Source organism: Oncorhynchus keta, unplaced genomic scaffold (assembly GCF_023373465.1).
Source record: "Oncorhynchus keta strain PuntledgeMale-10-30-2019 unplaced genomic scaffold, Oket_V2 Un_scaffold_9739_pilon_pilon, whole genome shotgun sequence".
NCBI classification, from domain to species: Eukaryota; Metazoa; Chordata; class Actinopteri; order Salmoniformes; family Salmonidae; genus Oncorhynchus; species Oncorhynchus keta.
The window spans coordinates 40882-63602 of NW_026291018.1; the positions used below are offsets into that span (position 1 = coordinate 40882).

The window sequence follows — 22721 nt, forward strand, 5'->3', positions numbered from 1 at the left end:
CTTCTTGTCAGTTCTCCCTGTAGAGGTATTATAGCACAATGTCACTACACTGTACTACTGCTGGTTGGCCTGCCATGCTTGCACACACCTGCAGGCCTCACTGTTACAGAGTCCAATGGTAGCAGGACCCATCACTCAGGCATCTTGCAGCACACTGTAGTCAAGGGAGATTGGCTCTCGTATGACAGAGGGTCATTGAGTTCATGGGTTATAGAGCAAGGGCAGCGAATCAAATCGGACATAGTTAGCTACATGCTCCATCCAAAAGACACCAAACCCTAGCATCACACACCGTAACACACGCGGCACCATAATCATCTGTGTGTTCATCCCTATGTTGTGACCTCAGTCACACTCAGACCTTCAACTTCCACATAGAACATTTCAGACAGTCTGTTAAGAGAGATCATCATAGGAGTGGCTGGTTGTTGGTGGTCTGTGTGTGTTATTATGAGAGTTAGAGGGAGAGGAAAAGCACAGATAGTGAGAGACATTTTAGAGTGGTTGTGAGGTAAAGGGTGGGTGTGTAAGAAATGAAGACTGCAGTAAGGACACACAGCAAGCAGTAACTCACCCATCTGCATGGCGATCTCGCCAATGGCCCAGGTAGCATTGTTACACACAGAGATGAACTCTGGGTTCAGGTTCAGGCCCAGGATCGGCATGAACTCGGCTAGAGGGGAGAGACAGGTTTATATACAAACGCTAAACACAACTAGTCACACAATCACCGGTATACACACACTCCCACAAACACACAGGTTCATTAAACACACCAACATACAAATAATACATAAACTACTAGCCATTCCAACACACACCTCAGCACCAGTACCTTTTCATGACATTGACAGTGAATGTCTTCACTACTATGGTTGACTCACCAATGCAGGGTTTGACATGAGGGAAGCAGGCCTTGGTCAGGTCACCCAGCAGGGCAAAGGAGCTCTGTCTCACCTCTGGCATAGGGTCCTGGAGGAACGCACAGTTAGTCTCAGACTCATCTGGTTAAAACAACTATTTTGAACTTTTCTTGACACTCCAAAGAGCAAGAAAATCAACTTTTAAAAAATTGCGAACGGCAACAAGCGGTACGGCAACATTCAAGTCGACAAATTTCACATTTTCAAAATGGCCGCTGACAGTTGGCACTTGGGGGTCCCGGTGTACCTGCATGCACTGGAAGAGCAGGGTCATGATGTTGCTGCGGGCCACCAGCTGGTCCACACTGCCCCCCAAGCCCTCGGCCAGGCCACTCAGCAGGTCCAGGGCCACAATCATGAAGTCCTTGTCAGGAGCTTCGTACTGGTCAGGGTGCTGGTTGTACATCTGGAGTGAGAGAAGACGGACAGAGAGTCAGTGGGTTTTTGGTCAGTTAGGATATGGAGCCAAAACATACCATTTCTTTAATAAACGCAGTTTACACTAACTCATGCTTTGTGGTGTAGAATAAATTTGCAAGTAACATTTGTTTCTAGTCTAAGTTACAATTCATATGTGAAACCAGGCTTCCATCCAAACCTTCATGTGTGTAAAGGACATGTCGGATAATAAAATCAGTCCCGACAGGCATGATGGAAAGAGAAAATGTGTCTGTCAACTTTCCAAATGTGGACAACAAAAAATACATTAAACAATGTGGAATCTTTCTGCTTCAGTAAAATGTATTATGCGAGAAATGGCGGTGGAACAACTTATTGTAAATATTGAAATAGCATCATACTGAAGGTATGTGTCCCCCCACTACGACATGATGAGACGCTTGACGGCAGTTTGAAAATGTAAACCGAGATCTACAGCTCAGATTTTTCTTAACCTCGACTTAAAAAACCTAAGCCTATGCACTATTAACCAATTAAATCAGCACTGTAGCAATGAGGTTTGTGTAGTAGGCTATAGGCCCAAAACATTATCACTGCATATTGGCTATGCTTGAATTACCCTGACAATTGTCTTAATATATTTTTAAATTTTTTTGTAATAATAATTATTTATTGTAATACTTGAGGCATAGCAAGGTGAGCATAATATGAGTTTGTTTTTCACTGGACTGATGGCCTGCATCTAATGGTCAGTCTGAGGGGAGGAAGGGAGTAGTGGTGAGGTTGCCATTCACCAGACAGTCTCACCATCTGCCATTCACCAGACTCACAATCCTCCCTCCCTCCACTGAGACAGTCTGAGGGGAGGAAGGGACAGTCTGCCAGGGACTCACCATCTCTCCTCTCTACCTCCCTCCCTCCCTCCAGGAAGGGAGTGAGGGGGAGGAAGACTCACCATCTCCTCTCTACCTCCCTCCCTCCCTCCAGCAGTGCCAGACTGCCATTCACCAGACTCACCATCAGTCTCAGTGAGGCTGCCATTCACCAGACTACCTCCCTCCCCTCCACTGAGAAGTGGACAGTCTGAGGGGAGGAAGGGGAGCAGTGGCTGCCATTCACCAGCTGCCACCTCCCTCCCTCCCTCCAGAGTGGACAGTCTGAGGGGAGGAAGGGAGTAGTGGTGAGGCTGCCATTCACCAGACTCACCATCTCTCCTCTCTACCTCCCTCCCTCCACTGAGAAGTGGACAGTCTGAGGGGAGGAAGGGAGTAGCAGTGAGGCTGCCATTCACCAGACTCACCATCTCTCCTCTCTACCTCCCTCCCTCCCTCCACTGAGAAGTGGACAGTCTGAGGGGAGGAAGGGAGTAGTGGTGAGGCTGCCATTCACCAGACTCACCATCTCTCCCTCCCTCCCTCCACTGAGAAGTGGACAGTCTGAGGGGAGGAAGGGAGTAGCAGTGAGGCTGCCATTCACCAGACTCACCATCTCTCCTCTCTACCTCCCTCCCTCCACTGAGAAGTGGACAGTCTGAGGGGAGGAAGGGAGTAGCAGTGAGGCTGCCATTCACCAGACTCACCATCTCTACCTCCCTCCCTCCACTGAGAAGTGGACAGTCTTCCAGCTGATGGCCAAACTAAAGTCGCACTGCATTTTTTCTGCCTCATGCACCAATTTATAAAGTTAAATATTCCTTGATATTAAAAAATAAGCTGTTAATAAGAACAAGCTTATCGGAAAACTTGGTTTCTAAAAGTTTTGAACAAAATGGTCACAGTGATGAATAACAGCTTAAACATGAACTTCCTCATAATTTTTATTTTATTTTAATTTTACCTTTATCTAACTAGGCAAGTCAGTTAAGAACAAATTCTTATTTTCAATGACGGCCTAGGAACAGTGGGTTATGGCTTGTAGTCACTATCGCTACAACTCCCGTACTGGTTCGGGAGAGACGAAGGTCGAAAGCCATGCATCCTCCGAAACACAACCCAACCAAGCCGCACTGCTTCTTAACACAGCCCGTACCCGAACCGGAAGCCAGCCGCCCAAATGTGTCGGAGGAAACACCGTGCACCTGACGACCTGGTTAGCGTGCACTGCGCTCGGCCTGCCACAGGAGTCGCTAGTGCGTGATCCCTACCAGCCAAACCCGGATGACGCTAGGCCAATTGTGCGTCGCCCCACGGACCTCCCGGTCGCGACAGAGCCTGGGCGCGAACCTACATTCGCCGGTGGCACAGCTAGCACTGCCATGCAGTGTCCTAGACCACTGCATCACCCGGGAGGCCCGGCACATGGAAATTGAACCACAAAAGTTACGTGCACGACGTCATCACAGCCTTTAATTTAAACGTTTACATTTACATTTCCTTTAGCAGAGCAACTTACGGGAGCAATTAGGGTTAAGTGCCTTGCTCAAGGGCACAGACTATTCACCAAGTCGGCTCGTTGATTCAAACCAGCCACCTTTCGTTTAGTGAACCCAACACTTTTAACCACTATGCTACCTACACGCAACAAGTCAACTGGATGGAACCATCTCATGTGGGAAAAGGCACATGTTTTTATGGCACGTGTTGAATATTTGCATGAAAATCTGGTCGCCAATTGGAAGGAAACCTACCTATAGCTGGCTTATTTTTTAACAGTTTGTTGCTATACATTAACATGGTTCTTCACTGAAGGCATGTCTGGTGATTTAATGTGTATAAACTGTACTAAAGAGAGCAATAGTAATGGTGTCTTTTTGTAGTCACTAACTCCACCAGGCTAGCCTAGTGGTTAGAGCGTTGGATTAGTAACCGGAAGGTTGCAAGTTCAAACCCCCGAGCTGACAAGGTACAAATGTGTCGTTCTGCGCAGGCAGAACAGGCAGTTCCTAGGCCGTCATTGAAAATACGAATTTGTTCTTAACTGACTTGCCTGGTTTAATAAAGGTAAAATAAAAATAAATAAAACCATGGCTCGTTGGACAAAGCCTATGGGAAAATTAATCATTTTTTGGGGATAAAAGCCAAAAATAAGTTATCTGGTAAACACTATTAATGCAATGAAAACAAGCACATAAAGGCTTCATAATTGTAATGAACCGACTGAGTTACCTGGGGTAACTCGTATCCAGTTTTTAGGATAACAAGCTGTCGTGCTCTATAGGTTCTTACCATGGCCTGAGCGAGGGTCTTCTGGACCAGGGTTACACAGCGCTGGTAGACAGGCTCACAGTAGGGCAGGAAGCCACTTTGCAGGGCCGTGGCCACTGACGACAGGCACTGGGGAGGCAAAGGGAGAGACAGGGTTAGTTTGGTGGGCGGGGGACGGAAACATCAAAAATACAGCCTGCATATCAACAGATCAAAGTAGTGTCCTGTCAGTGTGTCCTTTCCCTCATCTGCACCGATCTTAAAGGGACAGTTCACAAATTTGAAGATGTATTTTTTTTATACCTCGGTCATTTGAAAAAAAAAATACTCAAATTCTTAAAATTCCCTTTAAGAAATACCATTATTTTGCTGTTCCTGTGATTTCATATCAACAAAAGGAATGGAGCGAGTTGATTTATAACTTCTCAGATACAGAAGTCAGTCAGTCCCCGTTTAGATCTCATGACATTTTTTGCAAAATCACATCTGGACGTTAACATTTTTTAAATGTATTTTTTATAAACAAACCCAAGATCGACCAGAGCCTGTCATTTCCAATGGGAGGAAATCAATCATAGTGGGCAGAACAAGCAAGGAGGTGGGTAGCGCCAAGCACCAGCTAGTGAGATCCTATTGTCACATTCTTGTACATATTTGCATATTTTCACGAGGGAATGCCTACTCTGAAGTGAGTGTGTGCAATAAGTAAATTTGCCCTTGTACTCCTAAACAGAAACAGAAAACTGTATGGAGATCAAATGTTGCGTCGATGAGAACATGTCAGACTAAATACATGTTGCCCCATCTTCTCCCACGGCCGGCCACTGGGCTTCCTCTCATCATATCTGGTACGTTGATGAGAACATGTCAGACTAAATACATGTTGCTCCATCTTCTCCCACGGCCGGCCACTGGGCTTCCTCTCATCATATCTGGTACGTTGATGAGAACATGTCAGACTAAATACATGTTGCTCCATCTTCTCCCACGGCCGGCCACTGGGCTTCCTCTCATCATATCTGGTACGTTGATGAGAACATGTCAGACTAAATACATGTTGCTCCATCTTCTCCCACGGCCGGCCACTGGGCTTCCTCTCATCATATCTGGTACGTTGATGAGAACATGTCAGACTAAATACATGTTGCTCCATCTTCTCCCACGGCCGGCCACTGGGCTTCCTCTCATCATATCTGGTACGTTGATGAGAACATGTCAGACTAAATACATGTTGCTCCATCTTCTCCCACGGCCAGCCACTGGGCTTCCTCTCATCATATCTGGTACGTTGATGAGAACATGTCAGACTAAATACATGTTGCTCCATCTTCTCCCACGGCCGGCCACTGGGCTTCCTCTCATCATATCTGGTACGTTGATGAGAACATGTCAGACTAAATACATGTTGCTCCATCTTCTCCCACGGCCGGCCACTGGGCTTCCTCTCATCATATCTGGTACGTTGATGAGAACATGTCAGACTAAATACATGTTGCTCCATCTTCTCCCACGGCCGGCCACTGGGCTTCCTCTCATCATATCTGGTACGTTGATGAGAACATGTCAGACTAAATACATGTTGCTCCATCTTCTCCCACGGCCGGCCACTGGGCTTCCTCTCATCATATCTGGTACGTTGATGAGAACATGTCAGACTAAATACATGTTGCTCCATCTTCTCCCACGTTGCTCCATCTTCTCCCCGGCCGGCCACTGGGCTTCCTCTCATCATATCTGGTACGTTGATGAGAACATGTCAGACTAAATACATGTTGCTCCATCTTCTCCCACGGCCAGCCACTGGGCTTCCTCTCATCATATCTGGTACGTTGATGAGAACATGTCAGACTAAATACATGTTGCTCCATCTTCTCCCACGGCCAGCCACTGGGCTTCCTCTCATCATATCTGGTACGTTGATGAGAACATGTCAGACTAAATACATGTTGCTCCATCTTCTCCCACGGCCAGCCACTGGGCTTCCTCTCATCATATCTGGTACGGAGTTGAGAACATCATATCTGTTGCTCCATCTTCTCCCACGGCCGGCCACTGGGTCTCATCATAACGCCACTGGGCTTCCTCTCATCATAGCAGATGCTTCACACTGATACATCCGGTGAAATATCAGTCTTTGTTCTATCCAACACTTCGATCCTTAAGATGTGTGGTACAATAAGATGTGCAGTATAATACAGACCATTGGAACAGCACACTGGGCTTCCTCTCATCACAGTCACCATCTTCTCCACGGCCGCCACTTTCCATCATCATATTATGCTTTGATGGAACAGCTAAAGATCATTTTAAAAATCAATAAAAATGCTCCACCTACAACATCAAAAACCAGCCTAATGCCCGATCTGCACCAGTTCCTTTCATCAGCTGAAGAGGTTGAGAACATGTCAGACTAAATACATGTTCCCATCTTCAATACGGCCTGCCACTGGGATCAGAAAACGATCTCTAATTAGCATCATATATGTTCAGATGAGAACATGTCATCACTTCCACAGCAGCAGCTAAACACAATGTTGTCCATCTTCTGCCAGTCTCTCATCATAACACACACACACTCTAGCAACAGTCATATCTGGTACGTTGATGAGAACCACTAAATACATGGAGTCTCCATTTTCCCCAACATACCAGATTGTCCTTCAGCAGAATGTCATTATTTTTGGTCTCTGGCTCACGAGACTAGCAACAGCCCTGAAGCAATGACTGCAAATACCACAAAATCAAAACTAAGAATGATCCACCTCGTGATGCACCAAACATGGTTGTATATAATGTATATTATAATGTATATAATAATGTATGTATATACTAATGTATATATGTATATAATAATGTATAACCTCCAGAAGTGGAAAGAGATCCTTGTGCTCCATCTTCTCCCACGGCCGGCCAGCTCATTCCATTTGGCAATGAGAACATGGGAGGCTAAATCAGCTCCATCTTCTGGATGTCCTCTCATCATAGGGGCAGTTGATGAGAACAGTCATAAATACAGTCCATCTTCTAAGCCACTTGTCTCTCATCATATCCATGAGAAAGACTAAAACATGTTGTCCAAACCAACCAGGGTGAGGAACATGTGACGCTCCATCTTTTCTAGCCACGCTTCCTCTCATCAACCTGAGAACATGTGACATGATTTATACACGTGTCTTCTCACTAAACAACCTCAGACTGTAAAATACATCCACACTGGTGATTCAGATTTCCAATGTCTGTTTAGAATTCATCATAGAGGAGAGCAGAGAGGCATAAAGATGAACCTATGAAAAGTAACCAAGGAGGTTGTGATACAGCAATCAACGCACTACAACAGAGGATGAACATGTCATCATCCACAGCAGCAGCTAAACACAATGTCTTTCTGCAGTCTCTAAACACACACCACTAGCAAAGTCTACCAGCTTGCTGCTTTTCCCCAACATGTTGTCCCTTCAGCAGAATGTCATTAGTTTGCTAACTAAGTGAAAATCCAGACTCACAGGCTGGTTGAGGTGGTGTACTAATGTATATATGTATATAATAAGTATAAATAATGGCGTATATAGCGTTCCGATGGCGTCGTAGAGGATGAGCAGGTTCTTGTGCTGGTACTTGCCGAAGGCGAACACCAGCGTGTCCAGGATGAAGCTGAGGTAGGGCACCAGCTCTGTACACGCCTCCTCCTCCAGGGTGGCAAACGCACTGAGGGACGCAAAGGCCAATGGGTCAGAGTACGAGAATGGACATGTCACACACACAGACGTTAATACAGTGGACACTCAATAACATCTGCTTTAACTGAAAATCCAGACTCACAGGCTGGTGACACGGGGGGCAGTATTGAGTAGCTTGGATGAATAAGGTGCCCAGAGCTAAATGCCTGCTCCTCTGTCCCAGATGCCTTATAATATATGCATATTATTAGTAGTATTGATAGAAAACACTGAAGTTTCTAAAACTGTTTGAATGATGTCTGTGAGTATAACATAACTCATATGGAAGGTGAAAACCTGAGAAAAAAATCCAAACAGGAAGTGGAAAATCTGAGGCTTGTAGTTTTTTTTAGCTCAGACCCTATTGGAGATAGTGGGATATTGGTTCTGTTGCACTTCCTAAGGCGTCCACTGGATGTCAACCGTCTTTAGAAACTGGTTTGAGGCTTCTACTGTGAAGTGGGACTGAATGAGAGCTGAATGAGTGAGGTGTCTGGCAGAGAGTCACACGCTGGTCACTCGCATTCCACATGAGGTAGCTCCGTTCCATTGCTTTTCTACAGACATAGGAATCCTCCGGTTGGAACATTATTGAAGATTTATGATAAAAAAACATCCTAAAGATTGATTCTATACTTAGTTTGAAATGTTTCTACAACCTGTAGTATAACTTTTTGAACTTCTCGTCCGACGTTCGGCTGGACCTGAACGCGCGTTTGGATTTGTGTACTAAACGCCCTAACAAAAGAAGCTATTTGGACATAAATTATGGACATTATCGAACAAATCAAACATTTATGGTGGAACTGGGATTCCTGGGAGTGCATTCTGATGAAGATCAAAGGTAAGTGAATATTTATAACACTATTTCTGACTAATGTTGACTACCCAATATGGCGGATATCTTTTTGGCTGCTTTGTGGGTCTGAACGCTGTACTCAGATTATTGCATGGTCAGCTTTATCCGTAAAGTTTTTTTGAAATCTGACACAGCGGTTGCATTAAGGAGACGTAATATCTCTAATTCCATGTGTAACACTTGTATTTTCATCAACATTTATGATGAGTATTTCTGTAAATTGTTGTGGCTCTATGCAAAATCACTGAGTGTTTTAGAACTACTGAATGTAACGCGCCAATGTAAAAATAGATTGTTTGGTATAAATATGAGCTTTAGCGAACAAAACATACATGTATTGTGTAACATGAAGTCCTATGAGTGTCATCTGACGAAGAACATCAAAGGTCAGTGATTAATTTTATCTCTATTTGTGCTTTTTGTGACTCCACTCTTTGGCTGGAAAAATGGCTGACGTCCTGTGACTTGGTGGTAACCTAACAATCGTTTGTGGTGCTTTCGCTGTAAAGACTATTTGAAATCGGACACTGTGGCTGGATTAATGAGAATTTTATCTATAAAATGGTGTAAAATACTTGTATGCTTGATGAATTTGAATTATGAGATTGTTGTTTTGAATTTGGCACCCTGCACTTTCACTGGCTGTTGGCGAGGTGGGACGTTACCGTCCCACATTTCCCAGAGAGGTTAACAACCAAGCTGGCCTATACACAACCCTTTAGGAGACCAGTCCTACCAATATTCTGCTGTAGATCAGAAAACGATCTCTAATTAGCATCATATATGTTCAGATGAGAACATGTCATCACTTCCACAGCAGAAGTCAAATGCCCAGTCATACTGCAGTCTCTGAACACACACCCCATCTTGAGCGTTTAAATTGAGCTTGCCTTGAGTGCCAGGGTTGAACTTTTGGGACTATTCCATTGGTTCCATCACAGCAGGCAAGCTCAATCAAGCACAGCTTAATTAATTGGGGGGGGCAGGTCTGACTGTCATAGCTGAAACACATTGACAATGCCAAAAGGACACTCCCACACACACAGTACACACCTGCAGGCGGCCTCCTGCACCCTCTTGTTGCCGTCCAGTATCCTCTTGAGCAGCTCGGTCATCAGGGGTTTGAGGTGGGAGTCTGGGGGCTGGCTGACCACCCAGTGGGCGTAGCGGGACAGGGTCCAGCAGGCGATGGAGCGCACCAGGGCCTTCTTATCACACAGGCATGCAATGAGGTGGGGGAGGAGCTCCGGGAGGTAGGGCACCATGCCCTGCATACAGCCTGGAGGGGAGGAGGGGTTAGAGAGAGTGTTTTTGTCACAGACACAGGATGAGGTGGGGGGGAGTTCTGGGAGGTAAAGCACAACAACGCATGGAATTTTACTTTACCTTATGACGCTGTTTTAATATTTGGTTTGTGATTGGGGGTGGGGTCAGTTTTGTAGGGAGGGTATGAGGTCAAAGCACATATTGGAGATAAAACCTCAATATTAAGTGATCAGTTTAACCATGACACATTGTCTTTCCCTGGTGTATTTGTGAAGAGATTCAATTGAATATTGCCATCTGTGCACCGCTTAGGCAACATTCAATTCCTCTTTTCATGTCGATAAAGTTGGATAGAATTTGAATCTAGCGAGCCTGAGGCAAATTCTTTATTGACAACACTCAATTGTTGGCCAAGTCTATTATCAACACAAAGCCATGTGAAGGACAGCCAGTCATCTGGCTTAGTGTTTATAGCTTTTAATATAAAATATACTCTGCTGGAATCCAATTAGTGTACATCCTATTAGTGACGTGTTAACTGGGTCAGCGCAGCAGAAAATATATGGCATTACACCTACTCTGCATTAGGACACGTCTCCCTCACTGTCAACATCTGCTGTCTGCCGATATTAGTGTGTTACTGACTAACAGACAGGGGTCATAAAGGGCTGAAGAATGAGAGACAGAGACAGAGCCAAATCACAGTGGAGAGAGAAAGAGAAAGTGTAGCCAAATCACAGTGGAGAGAGAAAGAGAAAGTGTAGCCAAATCACAGTAGAGAGAGAAAGAGAAAGTGTAGCCAAATCATAGTGGAGAGAGAAAGAGAAAGTGTAGCCAAATCACAGTAGAGAGAGAAAGAGAAAGTGTAGCCAAATCACAGTGGAGAAGAGAGAGAAACAGTAGAGCCAAATCACAGTGGAGAAGAGAGAAAAGTATAGCCAAATCACAGTGGAGGAGAGAAAGAGAAAGTAGAGCCAAATCACAGGAGAGAGAAGAGAGGCAGTAGTTTTTTTTAGCCAAATCACAGTGGAGAGAGAGAGGAGAGAAACAGTAGAGCCAAATCACAGTGGAGAGAGAGAGGCAGTAGAGCCAAATCACAGTGAGAGAGAGAGAGGCAGTGAGCCAAATCACAGTGGAGAGAGAGAGAGTCACAGTGGAGATTCCACATGAGAGCCAAATCACAGTGGAGAGAGAGAGAGGCAGTAGAGCCAAATCACAGTGGAGAGAGAGGACAGTGAGCCAAATCACAGTGGAGAGAGAGAGGCAGTGAGCCAAATCACAGTGGAGAGAGAGAGAGGCAGTAGAGCCAAATCACAGTGGAGAGAGATAAAGAGGCAGTAGAGCCAAATCACAGTGGAGAGAAGAGAGGCAGTAGAGCCAAATCACAGTGAGATGAGAGATCAAAGTAGAGCCAAATCACATTGGAGAGAGAGAGAGGCAGTGAGCCAAATCACAGTGAGAGAGAGAGAAACAGTAGAGCCAAATCACAGTGGAGAGAGAGAGAGGCAGTGTAGCCAAATCACAGTGAGAGAGAGAGAGAGGCAGTAGAGCCAAATCACAGTGGAGAGAAGAGAGAAAGTGTAGCCAAATCACAGTGGAGAGAGAAAGAGAAAGTGTAGCCAAATCATAGTAGAGAGAGAGAGAAACAGTAGAGCCAAATCACAGTGAGAGAGAGAGAAACAGTAGAGCCAAATCACAGTGGAGAGAGTAAAAATAGAGAGAGCTTCACAGTGAACAAAACATACAAATCACAGTAACATGAAGTCCTATGAGTGTCATCTGAGCCAAATCACAGTGGAGAGAGAGAGAGGCAGTAGAGCCAAATCACAGTGGAGAAACAGTAGAGCCAAATCACAGTGGAGAGAGAGAGAGGCAGTAGAGCCAAATCACAGTGGAGAGAGAGAGAAACAGTAGAGCCAAATCACAGTGGAGAGAGAGAGAGGCAGTTTAGCCAAATCACAGTGGAGAGAAATACTTGTATGCTTGATGAGCCAAATCAATTATGAGATTGTTGTTTTGAATTTGAGCCAAATCACAGTGGAGAGAGAAGAGGCAGTAGAGCTAAATCACAGTGGAGAGAGAGAGAGGCAGTAGAGCCAAATCACATTGGAGAGAGAGAGAAAAGTGAGCCAAATCACATTGGAGAGAGAGAGAGGCAGTAGAGCCAAATCACAGTGGAGAGAGAGAGAGAAAGTGTAGCCAAATCACAGTGGAGAGAGAAAGAGAAAGTGTAGCCAAATCACAGTGGAGAGAGAAAGAGAAAGTGTAGCCAAATCACAGTGGAGAGAGAAAGAGAAAGTGTAGCCAAATCACAGTAGAGAGAGAAAGAGAAAGTGTAGCCAAATCATAGTAGAGAGAGAAAAAGTGTAGCCAAATCACAGTGGAGAGAGAGAAACAGTAGAGCCAAATCACAGTGGAGAGAGAGAGAAAGTAGAGCTAAATCACAGTGGAGAGAGAGAGAAACAGTAGAGCCAAATCACAGTGGAGAAGAGAGAGAAAGTAGAGCCAAATCACAGTGGAGAGAGAGAGGCAGTAGAGCCAAATCACATTGGAGAGAGAGAGAGGCAGTAGAGCCAAATCACAGTGGAGAGAGAGAGAAACAGTGAGCCAAATCACAGTGGAGAGAGAGAGAGGCAGTAGAGCCAAATCACATTGGAGAGAGAGAGAGGCAGTAGAGCCAAATCACAGTGGAGAGAGAGAAACAGTAGAGCCAAATCACAGTGGAGAGAGAGAGAGGCAGTAGAGCCAAATCACAGTGGAGAGAGAGAGAAACAGTAGAGCCAAATCACAGTGGAGAGAGAGAGAGGTCAGTTTAACCATCACAGTAGAGCTAAATCACAGTGGAGAGAGAAGAGGCAGTAGAGCCAAATCACAGTGGAGAGAGAGAGAAACAGTAGAGCCAAATCACATTGGAGAGAAGAGAGGCAGTGAGCCAAATCACAGTGGAGAGAGAGAGAAACAGTAGAGCCAAATCACAGTGGAGAGAGAGAGGCAGTGAGCCAAATCACAGTGGAGAGAGAGTTTAGAGGCAAGAAAGAGCCAAATCACAGTGGAGAGAGAGAGGCAGTAGAGCCAAATCACAGTGGAGAGAGAGAGAGGCAGTAGAGCCAAATCACAGTGAGAGAGAGAGAGAAACAGTAGAGCCAAATCACAGTGGAGAGAGAGAGAGGCAGTAGAGCCAAATCACAGTGGAGAGAGAGAGAGAGGCAGTAGAGCCAAATCACAGTGGAGAGAGAGAGAGGCAGTAGAGCTAAATCACAGTGGAGAGAGAGAGAGGCAGTAGAGCCAAATCACAGTGGAGAGAGAGAGAGTCACAGTAGAGCCAAATCACATTGGAGAGAGAGAGGCAGTAGAGCCAAATCACAGTGGAGAGAGAGAGAAACAGTAGAGCTAAATCACAGTGAGAGAGAGAAACAGTAGAGCTAAATCACAGTGAGAGAGAGAGAAACAGTAGAGCTAAATCACAGTGGAGAGAGAGAAAGGCAGTAGAGCTAAATCACAGTGGAGAGAGAGAGGCAGTAGAGCCAAATCACAGTGGAGAGAGAGAGAGGCAGTAGAGCCAAATCACAGTGGAGAGAGAGAAACAGTAGAGCTAAATCACAGTGGAGAGAGAGAGAGGCAGTAGAGCCAAATCACAGTGGAGAGAGAGAGAGGCAGTAGAGCCAAATCACAGTGGAGAGAGAGAGAGACAGTAGAGCCAAATCACAGTGGAGAGAGAGAGAGGCAGTAGAGCCAAATCACAGTGGAGAGAGAGAGAAACAGTAGAGCCAAATCACAGTGGAGAGAGAGAGAAACAGTAGAGCTAAATCACAGTGGAGAGAGAGAGAGGCAGTAGAGCCAAATCACAGTGGAGAGAGAGAGAGGCAGTAGAGCAAATCACAGTGGAGAGAGAGAGAAACAGTAGAGCTAAATCACAGTGGAGAGAGAGAGAGGCAGTAGAGCCAAATCACAGTGGAGAGAGAGAGAGGCAGTAGAGCCAAATCACAGTGGAGAGAGAGAGAAACAGTAGAGCTAAATCACAGTGGAGAGAGAGAGAGGCAGTAGAGCCAAATCACAGTGGAGAGAGAGAGAGGCAGTAGAGCCAAATCACAGTGGAGAGAGAGAGAGGCAGTAGAGCCAAATCACAGTGGAGAGAGAGAGAGGCAGTAGAGCCAAATCACAGTGGAGAGAGAGAGAAACAGTAGAGCCAAATCACAGTGGAGAGAGAGAGAAACAGTAGAGCTAAATCACAGTGGAGAGAGAGAGAGGCAGTAGAGCCAAATCACAGTGGAGAGAGAGGCAGTAGAGCCAAATCACAGTGGAGAGAGAGAGAAACAGTAGAGCTAAATCACAGTGGAGAGAGAGAGGCAGTAGAGCCAAATCACAGTGGAGAGAGAGAGAGGCAGTAGAGCCAAATCACAGTGGAGAGAGAGAAACAGTAGAGCCAAATCACAGTGGAGAGAGAGAGAAACAGTAGAGCCAAATCACAGTGGAGAGAGAGAGAGACAGTAGAGCTAAATCACAGTGGAGAGAGAGAGAGGCAGTAGAGCCAAATCACAGTGGAGAGAGAGAGAAACAGTAGAGCTAAATCACAGTGGAGAGAGACAATAGAGCAGACACTGACAAAAAGGGCCGACAGCACCACTGCTAAGTCAATCTGAACTGATCTAACGCAACAAGGAACTAGACTGATATTAGAGACTAGCAGAGAGACCGCAGGGACAGAGAGAGCAGTGTTCATTTCATTGACACCTATTTTTCAGTGGCAAAAGACAAGACGATAACTGACTAAACAGACCCAGAAAACACTACAATTCACCAAAATTATTTTTCATTTACGTTGATGAAAACGAGACTAAATACTGACTACAATCACTTGTTTTTTTACCTGCTGCAGAGTAATGTGTTTTTCTGCCAATTGGGCTATTGGGAAGAGAATAATGTGATAGGATGTTATGCAGAACGATATGTTGGTAGGACAAGGCTATGTATGTTTGTGCACATGGAAGTCAGTGATGTGTGTTAACTATCGGTTAATAAGGCATGAAAAATGTGATGACTAAAATAGGACTACAATATAAAGACATTTAGTGGACTAAAATGGCCCACTATTTCTGTAATTTTAACAATGGCTACACTAAATCATTATTCAAATGACAAAAATGTGACTTTGTAATATTTTAGTCAAAATGACTAAGACAAGACTAGATCTAAAAAGAGTGGCAAAATGATCAGAGTAGAGAAGTCTGACTGAAGGAGACCTCTGGATCAGACAGAGTAGAGAAGTCTGACTGAAGGAAACCTCTGGATCAGACAGAGTAGAGAAGTCTGACTGAAGGAGACCTCTGGATCAGACAGAGGAGAGAAGTCTGACTGAAGGAGACCTCTGGATCAGACAGAGGAGAGAAGTCTGACTGAAGGAGACCTCTGGATCAGACAGAGGAGAGAAGTCTGACTGAAGGAGACCTCTGGATCAGACAGAGTAGAGAAGTCTGACTGAAGGAGACCTCTGGATCAGACAGAGTAGAGAAGTCTGACTGAAGGAGACCTCTGGATCAGACAGAGGAGAGAAGTCTGACTGAAGGAGACCTCTGGATCAGACAGAGGAGAGAAGTCTGACTGAAGGAGACCTCTGGATCAGACAGAGGAGAGAAGTCTGACTGAAGGAGACCTCTGGATCAGACAGAGGAGAGACGTCTGACTGAAGGAGACCTCTGGATCAGACAGAGTAGAGAAGTCTGACTGAAGGAGACCTCTGGATCAGACAGAGGAGAGAAGTCTGACTGAAGGAGACCTCTGGATCAGACAGAGTAGAGAAGTCTGACTGTAGGAGACCTCTGGATCAGACAGTATGAATACTAACACCATCATTAACAGTCAGGAGTTACATAGAATGCATCATATCCAGAGAGACAGTCAACTCTCAATGGAGTGAGAGAGGAGAAAGAACCACTGTACTGAATGTCATAGGAGAGCGAGGAGAGAGGAGAGCAACAGAGCAGAGAATAGCATACAGAGAGAGATCTGATAGAGATGGTGTCAAGAGAGAAAGAGTCCAAAGTGTGGAGAGGGAGACAAACAGAAGGAGAGAGACTGAGCAAGAGATCTATGTGAAGTGTCAACAGTGTGATTGATTGATTTCCTAGTCCTTACCCTCAGCGATGGCCCCCAGCACCAGGATGCCAGACTCCTTGGTGACCCAGTCAGGGGAGAAGAGAAGGCCCTTGAGCAGGGGCAGCAGGTGAGGCAGCAGCTCGTCTCGGAACACATTGGCCAGCACATCCAGCGCTGCCGCCGAACACTTGCCTACGGGGAGATAAGAGGGACAAACCTTTAAAGGGATAGTTCACTCAAACTCTGCACCGAAGTGCTCTATGTTGAAAACTTGACTGCAGGGATTTCATTAACAGTGAACAAAATACTAAAGACGGTTTTAGAGTGAACGAGCCATTTAATACTCTTTTCACACTACTGAATCTGGGCCACGTTGTACAGGTCTGACCAGTAACAGATTCTCCAAATAAAACAAAGGTGTTGAAGGAGACCAGTCCCACCAATATACTGCTGTGGATCAGAAAACGATCTCTAATTAGCATCATATATGTTCAGATGAGAACATGTCATCACTTCCACAGCAGCAGCTAAACACAAAGTCATTCTGCAGTCTCTAAACACACACACACACTAGCAACAGTCTACCAGCCACTTAAGGAGTTCTAGGCTTTTCCCCAACATACCAGATTGTCCTTCAGCAGAATGTCATTGATGTTGGCGTCTGGCTGACGAGACTAGCAACAGCCCTGAAGCAATGACACAGCAACTTCCATAAAATAATGTCTAAGAATTATCCACCTTGTAGTCTAGTTATGACACCGCTAAAAAGCTCAATCATTTGGGTAAAGGCTACGTGAAATAACACTCATATACAGAATACCACGTCCATGTTGTTTTAGTTCTATAGACACCATTGTGGTAACAGGGGTCTTCCACTGTTCTGGTGCATCTCTGCAATACCACGTCCATGTTGTTTTAGTTCTATAGACACCATTGTGGTAACAGGGGTCTTCCACTGTTCTGGTGCATCTCTGCAATACCACGTCCATGTTGTTTTAGTTCTATAGACACCATTGTGGTAACAGGGGTCTTCCACTGTTCTGGTGCATCTCTGCAATACCACGTCCATGTTGTTTTAGTTCTATAGACACCATTGTGGTAACAGGGGTCTTCCACTGTTCTGGTGCATCTCTGCAATACCACGTCCATGTTGTTTTAGTTCTATAGACACCATTGTGGTAACAGGGGTCTTCCACCGTTCTGGTGCATCTCTGCAATGCATGTTGTTTTAGTTCAAGACTCATTGTGGTAACAGGGTCTTCAGCAGCTGGTGAGCATCACCACGTCCATGTTGTTTTAGTTCTATAGACTGGCATTGACAGGGTCTTCTGTTCTGGTGCCTCTGCAGCAGTCCAGACTTTAGTTCTATGAGACACCATTGCAGACAGGGACTCCACTGTTCTGGAGATCTCTGCCACTCCACCAGAAAGACCCGAGCATCAGCCTGTCATCACATGGATCAGGAGTTCACACTGTCCAATCAGCACCTCCAGCTCAGGACTCAAATGTAGAGCCTGCGGCAGTTTAGACTCACGTAGAGCCCGCAGCAGACAAGACTCACGTAGAGCCCGCAGCAGACAAGACTCACGTAGAGCCCGCAGCAGACAAGACTCACGTAGAGCCCGCAGCAGACAAGACTCACGTAGAGCCTGCAGCAGACAAGACTCACGTAGAGCCTGCAGCAGACAAGACTCACGTAGAGCCTGCAGCAGACAAGACTCACGTAGAGCCTGCAGCAGACAAGACTCACGTAGAGCCTGCAGCAGACAAGACTCACGTAGAGCCTGCAGCAGACAAGACTCACGTAGAGCCTGCAGCAGACAAGACTCACGTAGAGCCCGCAGCAGACAAGACTCACGTAGAGCCTGCAGCAGACAAGACTCTCGTAGAGCCTGCAGCAGACAAGACTCTCGTAGAGCCTGCAGCAGACAAGACTCTCGTAGAGCCTGCAGCAGACAAGACTCTCGTAGAGCCCGCAGCAGACAAGACTCTCGTAGAGCCTGCAGCAGACACAACCCTCCTGCTCCTTTCATCTACCGTATCAATGTGTTTCCTCTAACGCATCTCCACCCTGGCTGCGGTGGTTTCAGTAACTGTCGGCTTTAAGTCAAACCCGACTCACGTAGGTTCCAGTCAGATAATGTATCGTCATCATCATCGTCGTCTTCATCGATGTCCTCTCCCTCCTCGCCCTCTCCGCCCTCGTGCTGCAGGGTGACGGTGCGGGACTTGTGGAAGCGGGGCTTGATGTCCTGCTCACTGTCTGGCACAGCCTCGTCCTCCTCCACATCACCCTGGACAGAGAGAGAGAGATGCATCATTGCTGTGTTTTATTTTTCTGGTCCGAGGTCTGTGCTGTGAAACATGACAGCACGCATAAGTGATGGCTATACAGGCTAATATTTAATAACTTATGCCAAATGTGTTTTCAGTTCAGGAGGCTAAGACATTCTCACTCTAAAAAGCATGCTGAACCATGGACATATGGACACAGCTTAGTGCCAGAAACAGCCAGAAGGGTATTAATGCAGTCAAATAAGTAACTGTGACTTTATGACCGAGGACTAGGAGTCAGAGTAAGGAGTGCCTGCAGGGAAATCTCCTGTGGGTTAGCCTGGGTGTTGTGTTGTGGAACTGGGAATGTGTGGACAGTTGACCGAGGGAAGAACTGTGCTACAGTATTAACTGGCATTAACCAGATACAACACTTAGGTCAGAGAGCACGAATACGTCAAACATCAGTCGAGTCTCAAAGCATAAAGCTGCCATCACACCAAGATTACCAGTAAGAAGAGAGGGTGGGAGGAAAGACTTCTGGGTCATGTTCATTAAGCACACAACTGAACAAATGGTCCGAAACAGGGAGGTACTGTCTTGACTGGTCCTTTTCGTTTCCCCGTTGCAAAACGTTTTGCTCGTGTGCCCTAATGAACACAACCCTGGTGGGGGGAAATAGGTGTGGTGTCATCATTCACACCCAGAACTGAGAGACAGGCTCACCTTCAGCAGGATAATGTCTATCTCAGAGTACTTCATGCCGTTCACCAGGATAGGAATGAGCCTTCAGGAGGAGACAGAAAAGACACCATTAGTCAAGCAGTCTTCCGACTGTTGGTCAATCAGCAACACTGCAGTTCTTGGTTCCATATAATAATGGATTGAAGTTACAGAGCGTCAGATGTGGCAAGTGGGCTGCAGCTGTCTGGATCAGACAGTATGAATACAACAGGCATCACTGACCATCACAGTTAATGTGTTATGCATCATATCCAGACAGCATGGGAAGGGCAGAGGTTAAACGTCATGAGATGTGTGTACTGCAGCTAGCCAACCCTTTAACTGTCATCAACATTCTGTTCCTCTGAACATCACACCTAATAGGTCATGAGATGTGTGTACTGCAGCTAGCCAACCCTTTAACTGTCATCAACATTCTGTTCCTCTGAACATCACACCTAATAGGTCATGAGATGTCTGTACTGCAGCTAGCCAACCCTTTAACTATCATCAACATTCTGTTCCTCTGAACATCACACCTAATAGGTCATGAGATGTCTGTACTGCAGCTAGCCAACCCTTTAACTGTCATCAACATTCTGTTCCTCTGAACATCACACCTAATAGGTCATGAGATGTGTGTACTGCAGCTAGCCAACCCTTTAACTATCATCAACATTCTGTTCCTCTGAACATCACACCTAATAGGTCATGAGATGTCTGTACTGCAGCTAGCCAACCCTTTAACTGTCATCAACATTCTGTTCCTCTGAACATCACACCTAATAGGTCATGAGATGTCTGTACTGCAGCTAGCCAACCCTTTAACTATCATCAACATTCTGTTCCTCTGAACATCACACCTAATAGGTCATGAGATGTCTGTACTGCAGCTAGCCAACCCTTTAACTATCATCAACATTCTGTTCCTCTGAACATCACACCTAATAGGTCATGAGATGTCTGTACTGCAGCTAGCCAACCCTTTAACTATCATCAACATTCTGTTCCTCTGAACATCACACCTAATAGGTCATGAGATGTGTGTACTGCAGCTAGCCAACCCTTTAACTATCATCAACATTCTGTTCCTCTGAACATCACACCTAATAGGTCATGAGATGTCTGTACTGCAGCTAGCCAACCCTTTAACTATCATCAACATTCTGTTCCTCTGAACATCACACCTAATAGGTCATGAGAGATGTCTTTGTACTGCAGCTAGCCAACCCTTTAACTGTCATCAACATTCTGTTCCTCTGAACATCACACCTAATAGGTCATGAGATGTCTGTACTGCAGCTAGCCAACCCTTTAACTGTCATCAACATTCTGTTCCTCTGAACATCACACCTAATAGGTCATGAGATTACTGCAGCTAGCCAACCCTTTAACTATCATCAACATTCTGTTCCTCTGAACATCACACCTAATAGGTCATGAGATGTCTGTACTGCAGCTAGCCAACCCTTTAACTATCATCAACATTCTGTTCCTCTGAACATCACACCTAATAGTCATGAGATGTCTGTACTGCAGCTAGCCAACCCTTTAACTGTCATCAACATTCTGTTCCTCTGAACATCACACCTAATAGGTCATGAGATGTCTGTACTGCAGCTAGCCAACCCTTTAACTGTCATCAACATTCTGTTCCTCTGAACATCACACCTAATAGGTCATGAGATGTCTGTACTGCAGCTAGCCAACCCTTTAACTGTCATCAACATTCTGTTCCTCTGAACATCACACCTAATAGGTCATGAGATGTCTGTACTGCAGCTAGCCAACCCTTTAACTGTCATCAACATTCTGTTCCTCTGAACATCACACCTAATAGGTCATGAGATGTCTGTACTGCAGCTAGCCAACCCTTTAACTATCATCAACATTCTGTTCCTCTGAACATCACACCTAATAGGTCATGAGATGTCTGTACTGCAGCTAGCCAACCCTTTAACTATCATCAACATTCTGTTCCTCTGAACATCACACCTAATAGGTCTTGAGATGTCTGTACTGCAGCTAGCCAACCCTTTAACTGTCATCAACATTCTGTTCCTCTGAACATCACACCTAATAGGTCATGAGATGTCTGTACTGCAGCTAGCCAACCCTTTAACTGTCATCAACATTCTGTTCCTCTGAACATCACACCTAATAGGTCATGAGATGTCTGTACTGCAGCTAGCCAACCCTTTAACTGTCATCAACATTCTGTTCCTCTGAACATCACACCTAATAGGTCATGAGATAATAGATGTCTGTACTGCAGCTAGCCAACCCTTTAACTATCATCAACATTCTGTTCCTCTGAACATCACACCTAATAGGTCATGAGATGTCTGTACTGCAGCTAGCCAACCCTTTAACTGTCATCAACATTCTGTTCCTCTGAACATCACACCTAATAGGTCATGAGATGTGTGTACTGCAGCTAGCCAACCCTTTAACTATCATCAACATTCTGTTCCTCTGAACATCACACCTAATAGGTCATGAGATGTCTGTACTGCAGCTAGCCAACCCTTTAACTGTCATCAACATTCTGTTCCTCTGAACATCACACCGTCCCCATGCCCTCTACATCACGTCCAGGTGATGCTGTATGTTACAGGTATGTTTAGGATTACTCACTGCACCAGGTGTCCAGAGAGCACCTCTTTACAGATGGGCTGCTCAGCCAGGGTGAGCCAGAACTCACAGGCCTCCAGAGAAACATTCTCATCCGGGTCCTGTGTGCGCTGCAGCATGTACTGATGGGGGAGAGATAGACACAGCCGTGTCAGGGATTGGATGATGGGGTATGACATTAGTGTCGGACATGCTGATTGGTCAGTGGGAGACTAAATAAGGAAGTGGTCGTCTCACCTGTATGATGCTGTGCATGTGAGGGATTAGCCGGTCGATACGGACCTCCAGCAGCATGACCAGAGCCCGGCACACGTTCTTCCTCACCTCAGAGTCCTCGTCTGTAGCCAGCGCAAACAGGCTCTGAGAGACGGAGACACGAAGAGAGAGAGAGACCAGAGAAGAAAATGAGACAGATGTCAGTCTTGAATCTACAGCTACCCTCAACACCATTGATCACAGTACACACCATTGTCTAGACGATGGACATGTAAGAGGCTGTAGAGTCTGGATTAGACCGTATGAATACAACAAGCATCAATAACCATCACTGTCAAGGTGTTCTGCAACATAGCCAGATGAGCAGATCAGTGTTCTTCAGCGTCACCACCATAGAAGTAGAACTACTAGAATGGGAATAGCCCATCTGACCACGGTGATTATATTTCTATGGTCAACAGTGTTGTGCGTTGCC

General features: G+C 45.6%; 1 protein-coding gene and 2 non-coding genes across 3 annotated transcripts in view; all 3 read right to left on the bottom strand.

Annotated features, from left to right (window-relative positions):
- The window catches only part of LOC118374832 (transportin-2-like), a 31058-nt gene that overhangs the window by 2105 nt on the left and 6232 nt on the right, over nucleotides 1–22721 (bottom strand). The window contains 12 exon segments of the mRNA XM_052517775.1: nucleotides 575–673; nucleotides 885–972; nucleotides 1171–1329; nucleotides 4487–4594; nucleotides 7327–7362; nucleotides 7888–8170; nucleotides 10094–10319; nucleotides 16439–16591; nucleotides 18522–18693; nucleotides 19400–19460; nucleotides 22034–22152; nucleotides 22268–22390. Of these exon segments, the coding sequence (XP_052373735.1) occupies nucleotides 575–673; nucleotides 885–972; nucleotides 1171–1329; nucleotides 4487–4594; nucleotides 7327–7362; nucleotides 7888–8170; nucleotides 10094–10319; nucleotides 16439–16591; nucleotides 18522–18693; nucleotides 19400–19460; nucleotides 22034–22152; nucleotides 22268–22390 (1627 nt within the window).
- LOC118374839 (small nucleolar RNA SNORD41) lies at nucleotides 16123–16193 on the bottom strand. The gene has a single exon (XR_004823686.1). It is a non-coding gene; the product is annotated as a small nucleolar RNA SNORD41 (small nucleolar RNA).
- LOC127929683 (small nucleolar RNA SNORD41) lies at nucleotides 19602–19672 on the bottom strand. The gene has a single exon (XR_008135779.1). It is a non-coding gene; the product is annotated as a small nucleolar RNA SNORD41 (small nucleolar RNA).